Source organism: Electrona antarctica, assembly GCF_951216825.1.
Source record: "Electrona antarctica genome assembly, chromosome: 19".
Classification (NCBI taxonomy): domain Eukaryota; kingdom Metazoa; phylum Chordata; class Actinopteri; order Myctophiformes; family Myctophidae; genus Electrona; species Electrona antarctica.
The window spans coordinates 16,305,654-16,325,303 of record NC_136800.1 but is presented as its reverse complement, the minus strand read 5'-3'; the positions used below and the strand labels follow the sequence as shown (position 1 = coordinate 16,325,303).

General features: G+C 41.2%; 2 protein-coding genes across 2 annotated transcripts; one reads left to right on the top strand and one right to left on the bottom strand.

The window, feature by feature from the left end:
* Window positions 1–5: 5 nt before the first annotated feature.
* Window positions 6–13,317, top strand: aldh9a1b (aldehyde dehydrogenase 9 family, member A1b). The gene is made up of 12 exons (XM_079530450.1): window positions 6–140; window positions 319–516; window positions 2,431–2,576; window positions 3,317–3,446; window positions 4,716–4,850; window positions 5,558–5,754; window positions 8,926–9,066; window positions 11,070–11,258; window positions 11,346–11,433; window positions 11,574–11,715; window positions 12,096–12,208; window positions 12,573–13,317. Exons 2-12 carry the CDS (start codon window positions 336–338, stop codon window positions 12,665–12,667), a joined length of 1,557 nt encoding a protein of 518 aa, XP_079386576.1. The 5' UTR covers window positions 6–140; window positions 319–335; the 3' UTR covers window positions 12,668–13,317.
* A 130-nt stretch (window positions 13,318–13,447) lies between these two features.
* zte38 (zebrafish testis-expressed 38) lies at window positions 13,448–18,132 on the bottom strand. The gene is made up of 13 exons (XM_079530451.1): window positions 18,068–18,132; window positions 17,844–17,914; window positions 15,987–16,131; window positions 15,831–15,894; window positions 15,691–15,727; window positions 15,560–15,580; window positions 15,311–15,337; window positions 15,111–15,178; window positions 14,676–14,824; window positions 14,331–14,554; window positions 13,824–13,878; window positions 13,653–13,693; window positions 13,448–13,533 (listed from the first exon to the last, which is right to left on the bottom strand). The coding sequence occupies exons 2-13, from the start codon at window positions 17,889–17,891 to the stop codon at window positions 13,489–13,491; spliced, it is 924 nt and encodes a 307-aa protein (XP_079386577.1). The 5' UTR covers window positions 17,892–17,914; window positions 18,068–18,132; the 3' UTR covers window positions 13,448–13,488.
* Window positions 18,133–19,650: the final 1,518 nt, after the last annotated feature.

Here is a 19,650-nt window from a genome sequence, read left to right as displayed (position 1 = left end):
CAGCTGCAATGCAACAACAGATCTAACACCCAGCGCACCCGAACTTCCCGAAGAAGAGATATATGTAGATTTGTATTTGTCATCATCATTCTAAGAGACGTTCAGTGTGTTATTTATAAGGCTGCCAGGCTGGTGTTCTTGTAAGTACTGTCTACTACTACGACACCCGCTCACTCACTGTGAGTGTCTGACATAATTAGAAAGTGTCTGACAGTCTTTGTACAAAGAATGGCGTGCTTTGCGAAGAAGTTGTTGACATGTTGTTGGTGTATTTATTAATTCATCACATCAACAGTCTAAAATAGTGCATCCCCCCAGGTATCTTTCAAGTTGTTATGATCCAGAGGCTTGCTCTGTCGCTGCGCCTGCTGCGACCCACTTCTGTGTCTCTGGCCGTTATACGATGCGCCTCTTCGGGGACCCTGGATATCAAAGTCCCGCTGAACTTCTGGGGGGGAGAGAGAAGAAGGATCAACGAGACATCTAGCAGTGAACCGGTATATGAACCCGCTACAGGTACATTCAGTCGTATGGGTCATATTTTACTATTTATCTGACAACAATGTTGGACTTTGACCTGCAGTAGCCTACTCCACTGAACTCCAGACAACTCTATGACCTGTCACAAGTTCACAACCGCCTAGTACAGACTTTCAGAGTGACAGAAAATGGAGACATTCAGACCAATCACAAAATCACGATTTAAACTGAATATAATCAGTTAATAGTCAAAACAGTAATGTAAATTGTTAGGTGAGTAGAGTCAGTGGTAGTGCAAGCTGGGATGTTGTGGGAACGGTGGGAACCCATCGGCAAACAAAATAAAAATCTTTTTTTTAATTTGCAGCTCTGTGTGAATCTGTCTTGACTGAGAGCAGTAGTTCTAAAAGTTGGGGTCCGGGCACTGGTCTTTTGGGGGTTCCAGGGGATCCCCAGCTAAATGCTGCATCCTACTACGTAGTACATAACCTTTGTGGGCTGTATCCTTCGAATGCAAGGCAAATGGCAAGGCAAGGCAAATGTCTTCTTGGTTAGAGTGGGTGACAATGTTATCACACGTAAAGATGAAATTACCTACCTAGGTTCCATCCTGGAGGCTAATCTTTCCGGTGATAAAATGGCCACCAACGTAATCAAAAAGGTCAACCATAGAACAAGATTCCTTTACAGGATCTCCTCACTGGTCAACAAAAACACCTTGAAGACCTTAACAGGAGCCCTTGTACAGGGTTTCTTTGACTATGCATGCACCTCCTGGTACCACAGCACCTCAAAGGCCCTTAAAACCAGGCTCCAGACTTCCCAAAACAAACTGGTCAGACTCCTACTTGACCTAGCCCCCCGAACCCACCTCACCCCTGCCCACTTCGACAGGCTGGAATGGCTTAGGGTCGACGACAGAGTACAGCATCTTGCAATGGGTCTGGTCCACAAGATTCGATACACCACCAAGATACCCATGTACCTGTCTAGATACTTCCTTAATGTTAACGAAGTCCACACCCACAACACCAGAGGGAGTGCAACGAACCATGTACAACCCAGATTCGGCACAAACAAGGGACTAAATTATTTTCGCTCCTATGCCACCAAAATGTGGAACGCCCTACCAACTGTCATTAAGACATGCGAATCCCTTGACTCTTTCAAAACCGCTCTCAAACTGCACCTACGGACGGCTGCAATTCGAAACTGGCCCCTGTAAAATCGGAATCCCTCAAACACGAACGCAAGGACAACACAAGAGACGGTCGCGGCCACACAGCCAACTCAAGGTATGGCCACTGAGCCAACTTGGGGACCCAACGCAAGGACAACACAAGAGACGGTCACGGCCACACAGCCAACTCAAGGTACGGCCACGGAGCCGACTTGGGGACCCAAAGCAGCTCCTCCAAGGAAAACAAACTAATTAACGGAGCTGAACGTGAATCCCCCCCCACCGCCCACCCCTTTTTTTCCCCTCACTGTATATGTTTCTTTTCCCTTTTTACCTCCTTTATGATGAATTCCTGTTCTGTCTATAGAAGTGTCTATTTGTACGTCTCTAAATGTTTTGATGATTTGAACATGGTGGACCCTATTGGAAACAAGTGTAATGCTTAATTGGGTCGTCCACTCACAGTTAACAGCCTTTGTATTGAGTTTGTGCTTGAAATGTACTGTAATTCTGCAAACTGTTAATAAATTCTTCAATCAATCAATGAATGACAGGGACCTCGGCCTGAATTGGGGCACAGCTACTGTCAGCTAGAGAGTAGGCTACTGAAATGACTAATATGCAGCAAGGGTCAGGTGAACACACACACACATGCTATAATAAGAGGTAAAGTTGTCAAATGTATTGTGTATGGTAAGTCACCTACACGTTTTGTTTGTTATTCTACATACTTTTATGTTATGCAGTTAATTTGGGTTTTCATTCAACAGGGCGCATCCTGTGTCATTTGGAACCATGTGGTACAGTGGAGGTGGATGAGGCCATAAAGAGTGCCCAGTCAGCCTTCAGCTACTGGAGCAAGATGTCTGGGATGGAGCGGGCCAGGGTCATGATAGAGGCCGCTCGCATCATTGAGGTATTGTTTGTACCCTTGATCTGATTGATCTGGCGGATCAATTGACTAAGCATCAATAGTCACCCAGAAAGCACATGCACAATGTCCACAATCTCCACATGCACTGTTGTCCACCTTTAGCTTACTTTGTAACAAAGTACTTAAAAAAACAAACAAACGTTAATTTACTGTAAATGCAACACATTACGGGAACCTCTAGTGTCATGATCATGCACAGTATTACTAAAAACAATCTGTGAATTTATTAAAACAGGAATTTTACTACTCTAGCTGGTTGCTATGGCACCAGCTAAATATATGCCCAGCTTTGTGTGTTTGGCTGATCATGGAATTGAGATGATTTGATTGGCTGAGCAAAGTACGAGGATAAAAAGCGAGGGCAGAAAAGTGAGGACGGGAATTTTGATTGGCCGGAATAAGCTGTATGATAATAAGAGCGCCCCTCACTTCACATGGGTGTGAATTAGTTTAGAAAATGTCAGATTTTTTTATATATTGTTATTATATTGTTTTGAAAATGTTCGTGCCCAAAATAAGAACGACAGGTCTAAAGTTGTTAAACTGAGAATTTGTATGTGCAGTGAGTTATCTCCATTATAAATACAATGTATGTAATGCCATTATACATAAACTATAATGAGCTCCGGCAGTTTTCACAGTCTGATTTGACCATCTACGTCTTGACATTCTTTTTGACTGTCTCCTTCACATTGATTCTCTGTTCCTCTGGTTATGATCAGAACAAGAGAGAAGAGATAGCAGAGTTGGAGGTGGTCAACAATGGAAAATCAATCACAGAGGCTCGTCTTGACGTAGACTCTGCCAGACTATGCATAGAGTACTACGCAGGACTGGCCTGCACTCTGGCAGGTTGGTGCACACAGGAAAATGTTGAGTTATTTTCTGTAAATTCTAGATTCATATGTTACACTCACTTGAGTCACTTCTTCCCCCTCTCTGACCTCAGCTTCCTGTCTCTTCCTGTGATTTCTTTATTGGCGGAATGCTATTTTAATGACATCAGGCACGGCAGTCACACATTCCATTTTCAATTCCATTAAATTGTCAAATCACAACACGTTCTGTGGCACCTACACAACCAAAGGGAGGAGGAGGAGATAGAGGGGGGGGGGGACCTTGAATTATAGAAGCTGAAACTAAAAGTTTGCTTTGAACGAGTATCTTTCTCTTCTTTGACAAATCAACAGTGGCTGAGGAATAGAGCATAGCAGTGGGCGTGGTATTCTGGACCCACTGATAAATCGGCCATTCATTTTTCCCATAGAGATTTACAAAAATATATTAATTATTTTAAGCCTAGCCTTCCAGAATCCTGGTGAATCATGACCATAACACCTTTGATTCGGTGAAGAAAGAAAACTGAAAACCACAAAGGGTATTTATTAAAGGTAGTATATCATAATCTTTTCACATAATCAAAGGTTTTATGGTCATGATTCACCAGGATCCTGGATGGCTGGAAATAATTGATATTAATATTTTTGTAAATATCTATGCCGATTTCTCAGTGGGTTCAGAAAACCACGCCCACTGCTATGCTCTATTGTTGCGTGCAGATAGGATACTGGCAGCAATGGCTACTGAAGCCAAAATACTGGGTTGTTTGCTGGGTAGCCTATGTGAGGAGTGAGGATGCATTTGCACACTCACTTGTAAACCTGTTGTGCAAAGTAGCCATTTGGGTACTTGTCTTATGAATGAGTGGGGCACGTACCGTACCTAAAAATACAGTGGTGTCATGTGAAGCGACCAGTGAAAATGATGCAAAAACCTCCTACAAAAATAATAGATCATATGGCAGGCTAATTGCTGCTCCCTGTATTGCGTTTGAATGAATCACACATTGCCACTAAAACTATAATATGAGGTCTCTGTTATGTGCAACTGTAACACATTGCCAGCCAGTAAGCCTATAATATGAGGTCTTTGTTATGCACAACTGTAACACTGCTAAAGTCAAAGATCTTTTACCCAGAAATTTTCATTTTATAAATACAACATAATAATAATAATATTATATATATATAATATAATATTATTATTATTATAAAACCAAGTTAAGCTTAAAACTTTATCTACACTAAATTAATTTCAGTGAACCTTTCTCATCCTGTCAAGGCCAGCATGTCCAGTTACCTGGGGGTTCGTTTGCCTACACACGGAGAGAGCCTCTCGGAGTGTGTGTGGGGATTGGTGCTTGGAATTACCCATTCCAGATAGCTGCCTGGAAGTCAGCACCTGCCCTGGCCTGTGGTATACAACTCTTCCAACTCGCTAACTATTTATTTACCGGTATTTATATACATTAAGTGGTGTAAGTGATCTACTTTCAACCTATCAATAAAGGCAGAAAAAGCCCCCAAAAATATATCTAAAAAAGCTCTACTTTCCAATTATAATCACTGCATGAAGCATTTGTTCAGTAACAGGGTCTTCTGATCTTTCTAGCTCTTGAGTAAATAGGTTTGGATACCAATTTAATCCAATCAGAAGAAAACACATTTATCAGCTTCAGGTTTATAGCTTTCCAGTTCCAATTTGTCTGCTCGTTGTTTTTTTTTCATCACCCTTTTTCTTTTTTCTTTTTTTACCCCTTTTTTCCGCTGTATGAATTCTCTCTCATAGTATAGCTGGATATTGGTGACCTGACCTGAACATTTATGTTCTTTTTACCAAAAAGCTGGGAGCCTACTGTTACTGAACAAACACTATAGCAAACATTACTATGGAATATAGAACTATTTAACACTTATTTAACGAAAATGTTCATACCACCACTGAAACTGGTCAAAACATTTTGGCAAAAGGTTTTTGCTGTTTCCAACATACTGTAGTTTTTGATTAGAGGCAAATATAAACTAAACTATGGAATCATTAAATTAAAAGTCATTTATTAGATGAATCGTTCAAAAGAACATAATATGTCCACGTATGCACTTGAATTTATCTTCTTAAATCAGGTAACTCCATGGTGTTTAAGCCGTCACCAGTGACTCCTGTAACCGCCGTGCTGCTAGCTGAAATCTATGCCAAGGCCGGGGCTCCAGAGGGCCTTATTAACGTGGTGCAGGGTGGGCAGGAGACGGGCAGCTTGCTTTGTCATCACCCTGGCGTGGCTAAGGTCTCTTTCACAGGGAGTGTGTCCACAGGCAAGAAGGTGAGAGCGCCTCAAGTGTAAATAATCATATATGTCCGTGAAAATGTGAATGCATATCTCAGAAGAGCATCAAACAAGCAGACTGCATCTTCTCCTAGCAAAACCACAGCATATCTTATCTCTCATCAGCCCATTCTTCAAAAGATGTTATGTGAAAACGGGGTAATAGTTCACCCATTTATACAGGAAGAAGGTGTTGCCATAAAGCCAGGAATTCACACAAAAGTGACAAATTCTTTGATCTCCTCAACAAAAGAACCAACACCTTTGTCTTAACAAAAAGAGTGAATGCTGCCCCAGCCTTGGGCTCAAACACAGAGCATCAGATAAAACAAGATAAATGGAATAATGAAATATACGGTGATTGCGCCCGTAGATAAACTTTATTTCAAACACAATAGGTCCATATAAAAAAAGAACAGATACAACACAGAGATAGCCTGACTACCAGACTGATTTCACTCCGTAAAGCCCAGCTCAGTTAAAAACGTATAAACATTGCCTCCAGTGTTTCCAGAAGCATGAGGAATACCTTGTATTCTGTGTGATCCCTGTTAAGGCCATATAATTCCATTACTGGTCACAAACATTTCACTTGCACTAGTGGTCCATCTTGGGAGTTTCAGCAATATTCTAATTGCCATGATATGCCACCTGGCGTTTTCTTTTTTTGCATTACTATGACGGCACCACAAGTATGGGTTCAATCATGCTTGCGAGATATGGGGGAGCCATACCTTTGGCTGCTTTGAAAACTCTGATGTTGCCATTCAAAGCAACCAAAGGTATGGCTCCCCCATATCTTGCAAACATGATTGAACCCTACAAACCCTCCCGCTCACTCAGATCAGCCAACACAGGAAAGCTGGAAGTACCCTCACTAAAAACGCCGGGACAACGCTCCACACGTCCCAAACTCTTCTCCCTTCTGGCCCCAAAACTGTGGAATGCACTCCCCGTTGCAATCAGAACTGCAGCATCACTCCCGATCTTCCGCCGTAGTCTGAAAACCCACCTTTTCAGACTCCATCATGGGCCATAGCACTTATCCTACCCCCTTAGATAGCACTTTTTAGACTTAGATAGCATTTGAAACAGACTTATAGCATGTCATGTAGACAGCACAATAATTGCATTGTATGTAGTCATAGCACCTCATAGTACATATGTATAGCATAGTATAGTATATGTATAGTTTATATGTATAGTGTCATTATATAGATATGTTCTAGTTACGTTCTTAGCTTACGCATGTTTTATGTTAAATGCTTTTTAGTGTGGTTGCCCTAACAGGGCAACCAGACTATTGTAATCGTAACACTTTATTATTATTTCTAGAGTAACCCTAAACTTCAGACTACTACTCCTCCCACAGTTTTAAGAGCGTACCGGACCGCATCTCCATGATATGATCTACTGCACCACGGATATGTCAACATGAAGTCGAAATGAGTCATAGTTCTCTCTTTTTGTATCTTTTTGTCATCAGTTTCCTCCTTTAAGTGAAAGAAAAGTAGTGTCAAAATATCTTTTGTATATTCGGTTTCAAAACAGGCCGTATGCGGGTACACTATAGTAGCTTTTCGTGCTGGGGCCCTTTACTTTAGAATCATATGATAGACTGACTGATCAGCTGGTTATGTTCTTTCACCACTTTATTATTTGTATATGAAACAATACATAACATTATTAATTGTACTTAAGTCTTTTTTTCCGATAAATACCAACGGCTTCCGAAGTTAGTGGGAGGGGCCGACTTTACAAAAAACGCCAATCAACCAAGTTCCAAAAGCAATTCTATTTTCATCCATAGGGGGCACCGCAAATGCCAAAAATGTAACCGTATGGTGCAAAAACATGATTTTTGGGGGATAAATCCCCTCCGAATTACTTACGCTTGATCGCAGGGGTGACGTGACATTGTAATTGGCTGGCAATATCAGTGGGAGGGGCATATGTAAGCCATTGCGGCAACCACACTTTGCAATTTTTTAAAATTGCGACCTTTCTAGTTGTAAGTATAGCTGGTATATTGTGGAGTACAAAAGTTTTAAAAATGTGCTATTTTGACATTGACTCTACTCTGTACACATGTGATTTTTGTGCCAGCATGTACCATACAATCATGAAATGATAAATCAATATTTGACAGTCCAATATTGACACAATGCCACCACACCATACATGTTCGATAGTATGGCAAAACAACAATGACTGTTGCCTGTGGAAGGAAGGGTGTTGTTATGTTCAATTTCACGGACCCCCATAATAATGCAGAGAGTGTACAAATGGACCCATAAATGTCCATATGGTTCCATTTGTAAGATCTCAGAGTTACATACCTGTAAGGCGTGATTTCTTTCTACGTCCGATTTTAGACAGAGACCCGCCCTTGGTGACGCCCCGTGCGTCTGATTGGCCAGAGCTCGTTGTTGTCAATGTCAGAGATGGCGGCGCCCTGTGACAGATGATGACAGATACACGCGCAGCGTTACTTTCTAACTTTCAGTGTAAATTTGTAAAATGAACAGAATGGGACAGAATGTCGTAGTATTCGAAAGGATCTCTAGCGTGCTTTCTTATGGATACTGTTATTGACTTTTTCATAAAGACTCATAACATAAGTTCACCGTCATGAATCATGTCATGATTATGTCATGCGGCGACAGATAAATGTTGGCGTTTTAATATTATTATTTATTATTATGCTTCCGCGGCTTTTCGTTCTGTGTAAACTACAACAAAAAGAAGTGTTCACGAGACAATTACTAAGCCTACTTACTTCATACAGTTACAAGGCTTACATTTTATCGGGGACGGCGACAGATACATTTTGGCGTTTTAATATTATTATCGCTAACGTTTTAATATTATTATCGCTAAGCTTCTCCCTACTTCCTCTACTCTACTTCTGACAGCAGCAGCATAGCTAGCCAATAAGAGGGTTCACGGACAATCAGAGGCAGGCGGGCCGCACAGGGCGTCACCAAGGGTGGGTCTCTGTCTAAAATCGGACGTAGAAAAAAATCACGCACCTGTAAGGGTCCAATGAGGAACCCTGAGGGTACCTGGCTGGACCCCACTTTGAGAACCACTTTCATATTATGTTGTATCAGAGTTATTGATAGAGATATCCATATCACTGTTCCTCTGACTTGTCCTGGTGCACAGATTATGGAAATGGCATCCAAGGGGGTGAAGCCTGTGACTTTGGAACTCGGGGGGAAATCTCCTCTACTCATCTTTGAGGACAGTGACCTAGAGAACGCTGTGAAGGGAGCTCTCATGGCCAACTTCCTGTCTCAAGGCCAGGTAAGCTATGGATCTATCTTTTTGTAGCATCTGATTTGTAACATCAGATACAGTATGTAACATGATAGCATCTGGTTTTTAGCATCTGATGATCACATCATTATCACTATGATATTTATACTCAATGTATTGTTAAATACAGATACAGACAGAGCTGTTAATTATTGCGAAACTGTCAATGATTGACAACATGTAAACTAATTCCTACAACTAAAGTCCATACTGCCCAGCCAGAAACCTTCGCTTGTGCACCTGAATAAAATTCTATAGAGTGCACAATGAAAAACAAGAGATCAGAAAACAATGTTGTCTTTTATTTTCCTGAACCAATTATCAATGGCGCATGCCAGGCTATAGATAGCCTTGGATTGAACCAGGACCTTCGCTCTACCTCCTGAGTCACTCCTGCCCTCTTATCACTTTGCCTGGGCACAGTGACAAACACCCATTACAGAACAGAACATAACAATTGAATGTGAATTGTTGTCAGAAATCTTTTGACCATGTTCTGCCCTCTAGTGGATGTATTGCTTAAGACACATGCAAATGTAAATTGTACCTAAATAGTCTAGTAGCCAGCCCATAGAGCCCCATTGTGAACCCGGACATGTTGAGTACACCAAGGTTTTATGTTAGAAATGTTTAGTATGGGTCCCCAGCATGTAGAAACTGCCGGATGCTAACTTGCATATGTTGAGCAATTTTCATAATTGGCATAATGTGACCATACCAATTACAACCTATAGAAGGCAAAATATTCAAAATGTCATCATGCATGTGATGTGTCAAACTAGGGGGTTTTCATGATGCTGAATCCATTTCAAACATTAGTTTTGCAAAAAAACACTCATTGGGCTAAAAACGGCCAATGCCGTCATCACAAAATGATGATGTCAGCACATTTGAGCATGGCCGTTTTAAGCCCAATGAGTGTTTTTTTGCAAAACTAATGCTTGGAATGGATTCAGCATCATAAAAAACCCCTAGTTTGACACATCACATGCTACATAAAGCATGATGACATTTTGAATATTTTGCCTTCTATAGGTTGTAATTGGTATGGTCACATATGATGCCAATTATGAAAATTGCTCAACATATGCAAGTTAGCATCCGGCAGTTTCTACATGCTGACCCATACTAAACATTTCTAACATAAAACCTTGGTGTACTCAACATGTCCGGGTTCACTTTTTGGCTACTAGACTAAAAGGGAACATAATAAATGAGCCAAAACATGCATACTGTATGTGTTCTCATTGTATGCGTTACTTTACACCAGTGGTTTTCAACCAGTGGTCCAGGGCCAGGGACCACCAGTGGTCCTTGAGGGGGTTCCAGGTGGTCCCCAGCTAAATATGGAGAGTTGGTAACCAAATGGACCCTTATTAGACCTTTAACTCTTGAGAGTGTAAAATGAAACCAAATGGACCTGAACATCTGCATTACTTAATTTACAAGATGTCTATACACAATTAGAGAATGTAGAAGAATTGTTATTTTGATCAACGTTTGCCTGTTATCTCTCCTAATGGTACCAACATCGACAATACAGCATGGAAATGTGTACAAAATCTTATCCAACGACGACAAAATAGTGTGTCTTTTGTATCTGCGAGGCTGAATCTCATCAAATGGTGGTCCGTGGCTCAAATGCCGAATAAATAATGGACCTTGATGTGAAAGGGGTTGAAAACCACTGCTCTACACTATCACAGAATTAACCCATTTTGGGCGGGAACCCCTTTTGGTGTTTTAAACATTGTTATAATTTAGCTATTGAAAAATAGCAGATCTACAAGCTCATAGCGCGCCACCGAGTGGCGCATTACGAGCTTGTAGGTCTGCTATTTTTGAAAAATCGTGAAAATATTTATTTCAGAAAACTGGAGGATTTAGAAGATTTTTTTTAAATTTTGAGGTCAGGCCTAAATGGGTTAAATCTAGATCATGATCATGATCATGCTACATGGTAATCCTGTAGACATGGAACTCCCTCCCAGGTTTGCAGCAATGGTACAAGAGTATTTGTTCAGAGAAACATTCTACCTGAGTTCCTGGGGGAGGTGGTGAGGAGGACCCAGGCCATTGAGATAGGAGACCCATTCCTGGAGGCAACTCGCATGGGTGCACTGGTCAGCCGGCCACACCGAGACAAGGTCCTAGGGTGTGTGGATCAGGCAAAGACAGAGGTAGTACTGAACAGAAATGATGAACTCTCAGATCACGTTAACAATAACTGGCATTTTCCACTTAAATAAATGTTGATTTGATTCCAGGGAGCCACTGTGATGTGCGGAGGGATGCCTTTTGTCCCAGCGGATCCCAAACTCAGGGGCGGTTACTACATGACTCCATGTGTGCTGGGTAAGCCTTGTACTTCCATACTTCAACACAAATTTAGTGGAGGACTTCAAAAGCACCACTTGATAGCTTTTGGTCTTATCCTAACCCCCCCCCCCCCCTTTCCTCTTCTCCCTCTGTCTTTCTATGTAACTCTCCTCTAGGAAACTGCACAGATGAGATGACCTGTGTAAAGGAGGAGATCTTTGGCCCTGTCATGTCTGTGTTGTCTTTCGATACAGAAGAGGAAGTATTACAGAGGGCCAATGACACCACCATGGGTCTGGCTGCAGGTGTCTTCACAAGGTTATTCACATTGCAATTTGCCACCCAACAGGGGTGAACAGTTTATGAGAGCTGGCCCTTTGAGGGGCCCATAATGCTGTTAATTATAGATTCCATTGTGTAATAGATTATTGCTAGCCCATTAGTTATTTCAGGAGATGGGCTACACCGGATGCGTTTACTGAAAATGTTGGCCTGTTGAGAGCAATGCAATGGAGTCTAGTGCAGGTAACATTCTAAGAAAAGTTTCAGATGGCGATTTTTCAGCTGGTAAAGTAAAGCCACATGCTACAGCTTCATGGCAAATGCTACATGTATAATGACTGTTGTGACATAAATGTACTAAAACAGCACAGGCCAGAATTATTTCCCAATCTTATTACCTGTGTGTCTTTCTGTAGGGATGTGAAGCGAGCCCACCGTGTGGTTGAGCACCTAAAAGCTGGCTCCTGTTTTATCAACAACTATAACATCACCCCTGTGGAGGTGCCTTTTGGGGGATTTAAAATGTCAGGTACAGTCTTGTTTACTTTGTCAGTTACTGTACACCTGTCTTTGTTTAACATACTTTAAGTACCAGATTGGTAAGGCGCGTTCACACCAGGACTTCCCAGCACACCTTGTAGCCTGGTAGGGATTGGGAAAACCAAAAGCAGGCTAAAGCAAGTGCTAAAGATTGCCTGCTAATGCGATGTGACTCCTGTTTGACTCCAGGAAGTGGAACTGTACTGAAGAGAAACCTAGGCTGCACACCAAGACATTATCATCAAATAAAAGTTCCTTTCAGATCTCTGTCCCACTTGTGAAACACAAACACCTATGACTCAGCACCATAACTTTGTGTTACTGTGTTGTTAACCTTGTCTTATATTTACCAGGTATAGGACGAGAGAATGGCCAGGTGACAATTGAGTTCTACTCCCAACTGAAGACGGTCTTCGTAGAGATGGGAGATGTGGACAGCCTCTTTTAGAAACGCACATCTTTGGAGATAATTGGAATAATGGCACACAGACTGAGTCTGATAACTCTTGAGTAAGACTGAAGTAAATTCTAAAGCCAAATTTATGATCCATCGTACGACGGTGTCACATGCCAAAAATAGTCAGACCTGCTATTTTTGGTATGCAACACCGTCATACAACAGCATAAATTAGGCATTGACACATCTGGTGTATCCTGCAATTTCTGAGTACCAAACTAGGATGACTGTTCAGGTCGTCTTAATTAACACACTGTGAATTTGGGCCCAATCTTTTCTGCTGCTTAAATACTGATGGAAACTGAAGGAAGGTTTTTTTAGACATCTAATTCTAAACATGTACTGTACTGTATGTCTGGAACATAGAAGAGAATCTGTTTGGATTTCTACATGGAGCTCTACAGTATTAACAAAAACATTGTCATATTGTATATGCCAAATGGTTCAAACCAGGGACATACCAGGGTCTTACTTTTTTCCATAGTATTTGTTTGATACAAAAGTGTCATAGTGATGTATAAATATTGCACTACTCCTGATTTGCCATACTTATTTTACTACTCATACAAATATATGCATTTCAAACGTATTTTTTACTATGGTACAAGATTTTTGTAAGGTTTAGGCAAAAATAAACAAAGATATACAACACACAATGGTTTATTCTACAAATTACAGTGAAAATGTACATTTTGTCTGCAATACAATTACGAAATCAATATTAGCACATATAATTGCTTTATTTTAACTTAAATTATGAAATCTGGCATATGCTTCACAAAGCATTCACCTACAATAGTTGATCATAGTGACTACATTCTCTTCTTCTTGGGTTCAGTTATGGTGGCAACCTGTCTCTGTGAAGGAAAAACAGATGAGATATAATCATGCATCCCTCCCCCCCCCAAAATGTATTGAAAGGAACTACCTTTATTTTAACGAACCAAAACTACAATTATACATATCTAGATTATACCTTTCTCGCAGGCCTCTGGGGTTTCTTGAATTCTGCAGACTCTATAATGTAGAAGGCGAAGCAAGCATTAAAGGATTATGATGAAATCCTATGTTGAATTTCTAGCTTGTTTTCTGGTTCAGGTAAAAAATTACAGCATGATAAAAACATGGCAGGCTGCATGAGGCTTACCATTAAGCTCTTCAGAAGGTACAACTTCATTGTTCACCACACAGGCATGAGGATCCTGTACATGCATGGACACAGACAACCATATTTAAAAGACTACTGATAACATTACAGGTCACTAATCCAATTTCTGTCCTGTGTAGAGGAAGTTCAGAAAAGAACATGTCCTACAATTAGAATTACAAGCGTGTGTGCACTGTGAAGGTGATGGCGAACCCAGAATGGATTTAAGAAAATAAACCAATTTATTTAACCAAACACAATTAATAAGTATAATAGTATATGGTATGAGAAATGCTCACAACAGCTTAAATTTCACAATTATATTATTGTGCAATTTATCTCAGAGAATAAAACTTATCTTCTGCATAACTCGAAAACCAAATGGGGGGTAAATGCATTGGAAATGTGACGAGGGAGCCAATTGCAAACTTCCAGGTTTTAGGAGTGCAAACTAACACTATTAGATTTTTTTTTAGAATTCTATTCTCTCCTCCCTGTGGAACTCACCGGGGTTTCTCTCAGCTCGGAGAGATGGCTCAGACCTTCCACAGAGACCTGCATGCCTTCCCGGAGCTTCTCTGAACGGCTCTCCCCTGCCGCCACACGTACCTTCATGGTGTGGAAGGGTGTCTGCACCTCACCCACTCTGAAATGCACGGCCATGCCCTCGAACCAAAGGCTGTCGCATACGCCCTCCTTGAAGCCCGGCGGTTCATAATTGGCGGGCGTGACTGTATTTTGATCAAAGGACAGGGAGGAGATGGTTAGGTTATCCAAATTGTAATTCATACAGTATGTAATGAATGGAATCCAAACTACTTGATGATTGTAATTAACAAAAACGTATCTCACCGTCATCGTAATAGAACAGTTTCATGGTGAGGGCGACATCATTGGGGAGAGCACCCAGGTTCTGCATGAGAAGGAAAAGCTTCCTAATCAGCAGCACAGATGCCTTTTTGGTGTTCTCCATTGTCACCTGCATCTCTACGTTCTTGTTCCTGTAGTTAAGGAGTTTAGTTTGGAACTTAGAACAGTACAGCTTTGTTTTAGGATGGGATCACATTCATTGACAGCGTTGTTATTCTGCACAGAAATATCATGGCAATATTTGTTCTGTAAAGCTTCAAGAAGATAAAAGTGCTGCCTAGAGAACTTCACCATGAATTCCCCTGAGGTTTCATTACTGAAATGGGAAGCACAACACCATAGAATAACCTTTATCAGTCTACATTCACATGTTGTAGAAGATTGTTAGATATACAGTATGTAGTATACAGTACTCACCTCAGTATATCCATCTGTGGTCCTTTGTCTGTGTATTTGAATTTGAACTGGTAGGATTCGATCATGCACTGCAAAGAGAGGAGAACATGGCATGTTAAGTAGAGGCAAGGCCAGGGATAATAGAGATTATGCTGTCACCAGACTAGTTTGGAATCATCACACATCATTTGTTTTTATTCCGTTTTCGGAGGAGAACTTACATTGGGGTCACCTGAGTTGCTGTAAACCTAAAATGTAAAATCACACTTGTTATACCACAGTAAATATTCTATATCCGCCAAAAGCTTTTTGTGTTGCAGTCAGGAGTCAGTTAACTACAGTACATACAACTATAAACAAGAAGAGTGGTCATCAGAAGTGTGCTGCCTTTACAAAGTTAATATAAGTCTTCTTTGTTTTTCTTGTTGTGTTACATGTATGTAATAGTTGTTTGCAATGGCCGTACTTACCCCAATGGACACAAGCTCAAGCTGTTAAAAAATGCAAACCACATCGAAAGCAATAATCAATATTATCTCCAAGGAAGCAACAGAAATTTCAACTAAAGGAGCAGAAACTTACAACTTACTGTACTACTTACATATCGTCTTTCCAGTGCATCAAAGCATCCCATCATCCTGGAAAAGAATAGTAATTTCTTTCAGTAGACAGAACTAAAGTCAAATGTGCAAATAATTGATTATATAGTGCTACAGTATGATAGTTTTCTTTAGTTTGTACCATTTTACAATTTTGCCGGGTCCAGGTGTGCTGCAGTCCTCTCGCAAGATTTTGACACACTGATCTGATCAAGTAAAGTGAGAGGGAGGACATTTACAGTCAGAAATGATAGACATTTATTCTGTGACTATAAAAGAAGTGTTCATTTACGTTTACCTTCCAGATATCTAGACCTGTAGGCGTCCTCTGGGAATATCCCTCTCAGGTAGGTGATGTTGGACACTGCCACAGCCACCATCCTCTTAACGAAGACAAGGGACTCTTGCTCCGTTTTCAGGTCGCTTTGGAATAAGTTGGTCCACTACATTATGAGACAAAAACAAGTGCAAACTGTAAACAAGTGCAGTTAATTTGTATAGCACATTTTACACACAGTAAACTCAATATTCTCAAAATACAGCATAGAACCCTCATCCATCCCAACACATATTTTAACCAGATGTACAGTACAGTATGGTATGTTAATACAATATAACCAGCACATCTGCAGTGACACACCCTGGTGTCAGGGTCACCTAGTACTGATTGACAAGCAGTACTACTCCCTGAAGCTCAATATCAATATCTCTCCTCCTGGCCAAAGGAGGATCCTGTAAGCAGTAGATGTTTGGTCTGTCATGCAAGATACCCAGGTAGAAATCCCAGGAGGGTGGCCTGGGCCGTGGCTCAGCGGTCCAGGCACCTTGGCTGGTAACACAGTCTGGCAGTGTGCCGCGGGTTCGACTCCCGATCCTGACGGCCTTTACTGCATGTCACTCCCCCATCTCTCTCCCCATTTCCTGTCAGCCTACTGTCTGTCCCTCCAAAAAAAATAAAAAAAATCCCAAGAGGGCATAAAAGTTATAGATTGCACTCATAGCTGGCCAGGGTGCCGGCGAGCCTCAAACGGTGGAGAAATGAGTTACCGTGTGGGGGTCCCCGGAACGAACATGCCCAGGACCCCCATGAACGCGCCCAGGGTGCTGGCCCGGTTCCGGCGAGCCTCCCCGTGTCTGAAACGGTGGAGAAATGACAGTTACCGCGTGGGGGTCTTCGAGGGGGTGGTCCCCGGAACGAAGGTGCCCATGGCTCGTACTGTAGTGTACTCTGTGCCACTTTACGCTGTGCTGTACTATTATGTACTCTACTGGCCACTTTAGAGTGTGGGGGTGTCCGTGCTGGGACACGTACAGTACGTTACACATACACGTACGTACGCATACATACACGTATGCAAACTATGCATACATACACAAAGCTGTGTAATAGTGGAGGCACTGCTAAAAAAACGTATTACTGTATAATACAAAATAGTTGCAATTTGACTTTAGTTCTGTCTAGTCTACTGAAATAAATTAATATTCTCTTCCAGGATGATGGGATGCCTTGATGCACTGGAGACTGGATGTAAGTACTAACTATGTAATACCATGTTTCTGCTCCTATAGTTGAAAGTTCTGTTGTTTCCTTTGCTTTCCATGCTGATGCAGGTTATTTTGCATTGACTCGGACCAGTGTGACTAAATGCACCGTCACGAGATTTAGATGGTATTCTACATTCTCTTTAGGAGCTGAGATTGTATTAAACTTGTGTTTGGTGATGAACAATAAAAAAAACTCAACCACTTGATACACAGACTTGAGATGTATCTTGGCCTAAGCACCACATTGTTGTACAGGGCCACAAGATGGCGCCCGGCAACTGACGGTGTGAAAACAGCTAAACAAATCCCTAACTCACCATGTTAAATAAATAAATAACAGTTCAAGTTCAACATTCAGCATCGTAATAATCAACTTTATAGTTGATTTGGAATTTTGGAGTTGAACCTTCGACGTGTTCAGAGAAAACAAGAAACATAACCTCCATAGGCCTACAAGTGTCAACACAAACGTAGGCCCGCGGTTTACAATTAAGCATTGCAATATTTTAATGAATGCTACAAGCCTACAACAATGAAGTATTAGGCCATTGTTTTAATTCACCGAAACACGTATTGTCACAAAGGTTTACGGTATTCATCATTTCCATACCTCAGCTGCTTGCTGTTTTGGTCTGACGCACATCTTTGATCCTGCCATCGTCTCTCAGTCTCATTCAACAGCTAGCTTGAAAATGTGAATAAACTTAGTCATGACATGATAAATCATTATCGTGTGTGTTTGTCCGACAAATATGAGATAATATATAGGATAGGTTTTATGTTAAAGGCCTATTTAAAGTGTGACATTAAACAGTTGTTTATAGGATAACTTACTTCACAGGTATTTTCTGGCGGTGGGAGGGTGAGTGGTGTGTATGAAGTTGTAAAGCCCACCCAAGTAACAATTCGCCGTACGACGGCGCCGCGCGCCAAAAGCAGTAGATATGCAAGCCCACGGCGCACAAAGGAAGCTACAGGTTGTGAGCTTGTAGAACTGCGATTTTCGGAATTCCCGCCCAAAGTAAATTACATGACGTGGATTTGATGTGCCCCCCCCAACCCTGTATGGTATACAAATGAAGACAAAAAACCATAGCTTATTTTATTATTAGTAGACTATTATCATTGTAAATAAATGATATACATCGATTCAATTTTAATTTCAGTCTGTGTGGCATTAGCTATGGGCTGGCTGGGCAGTGTGTATGACACAAGTATCAGCAATCGTTTATGCTGTAGCTCCCCGAATAGCCACTAGATGGCACACTACATTAGATATCCAACTGATCTATTCTAAACATGGGTATGATGCATTGTATGTCTGGAACAGAAATGCCAAGTTGGTGTTGCAAGCATTTTATTTACAAATAAATAATGTTGTAAAAATAAACTAATAACAAAATCAACATTTACATACCGGTATATACAAACAGAATAATAAATGGAAAGGACAAATGGTTATCCTACAATTCAGAGCTTTGCTAAGCTAAAATATATCCCTGTACAATCCAGAGCATGTTCTGTTCTATAAGCTGCAGGAGGACCATTACCATTAGGACCTCACCAAGCTCCTGAATAGTTCCAACAGCAAGCTAGTGAAGAGGATGTACAAAAACTACAGGTCATCTCTGTGCAGTTCCAGGAGCAGCATCATAGCTGTACAGGAATTACAGGTATGTAGTATGTACCAGTGGTAGAAGTACTCACATATACTCTGCTACAATTACAAGTTTGGGATTCAAAATGTTCTATATTATATCATATTTGCAAGCAATTGTTTGTCAACTGGGGGTTGAGGAACAATTTCTGCATCACCACAGTTGTTTGCCAGTGAACGTTGCTTCTTGACTGCTGAAATATGGGTGGTTGAAATCCCTAACATGCAAAGTCTTTGAAACACAGCCTTTTTTGCACCACCACACTGTAGAACACTGTTTATGTAATATGCAAAGGCAGATGGGAGTTTGTTATTTCTTCCTCTGAGGAGTATAGCTGCAGCAGCACAGGTTTTAAGTGGAGACTCGTTTGTGATGGTGGACAACAGTGAGAACAGAAATGGAGCCAGACGCTGGAGATCTGACTCCATCTTGGCAAATGAGAAGGCCTTCAAGTCGTTGGGAGAACAACGAAAGAGCATGAAATCTTGTTTAGGATGGCAAAGTCTCTTGCATTCAGCATCTAGGAGAATGAGCACAGATTCTCGGATTTTGTTCAGCATTTTGTCATGTTTCATGATGAGGTTAACAGCAGTTGACCATCTTCCCTTTGCAATATTCTCCACGATCCCTGCTGCAGATGTGGGGCATTTCAGGGTGGTTGGTTTAGATAAAGGGTAATGAATCTTCACCTGAAATATTAAACAGAGTGCATTACTACTTAAAGTATTGTTGACTAAATAATAATATAGGCTACAGTTT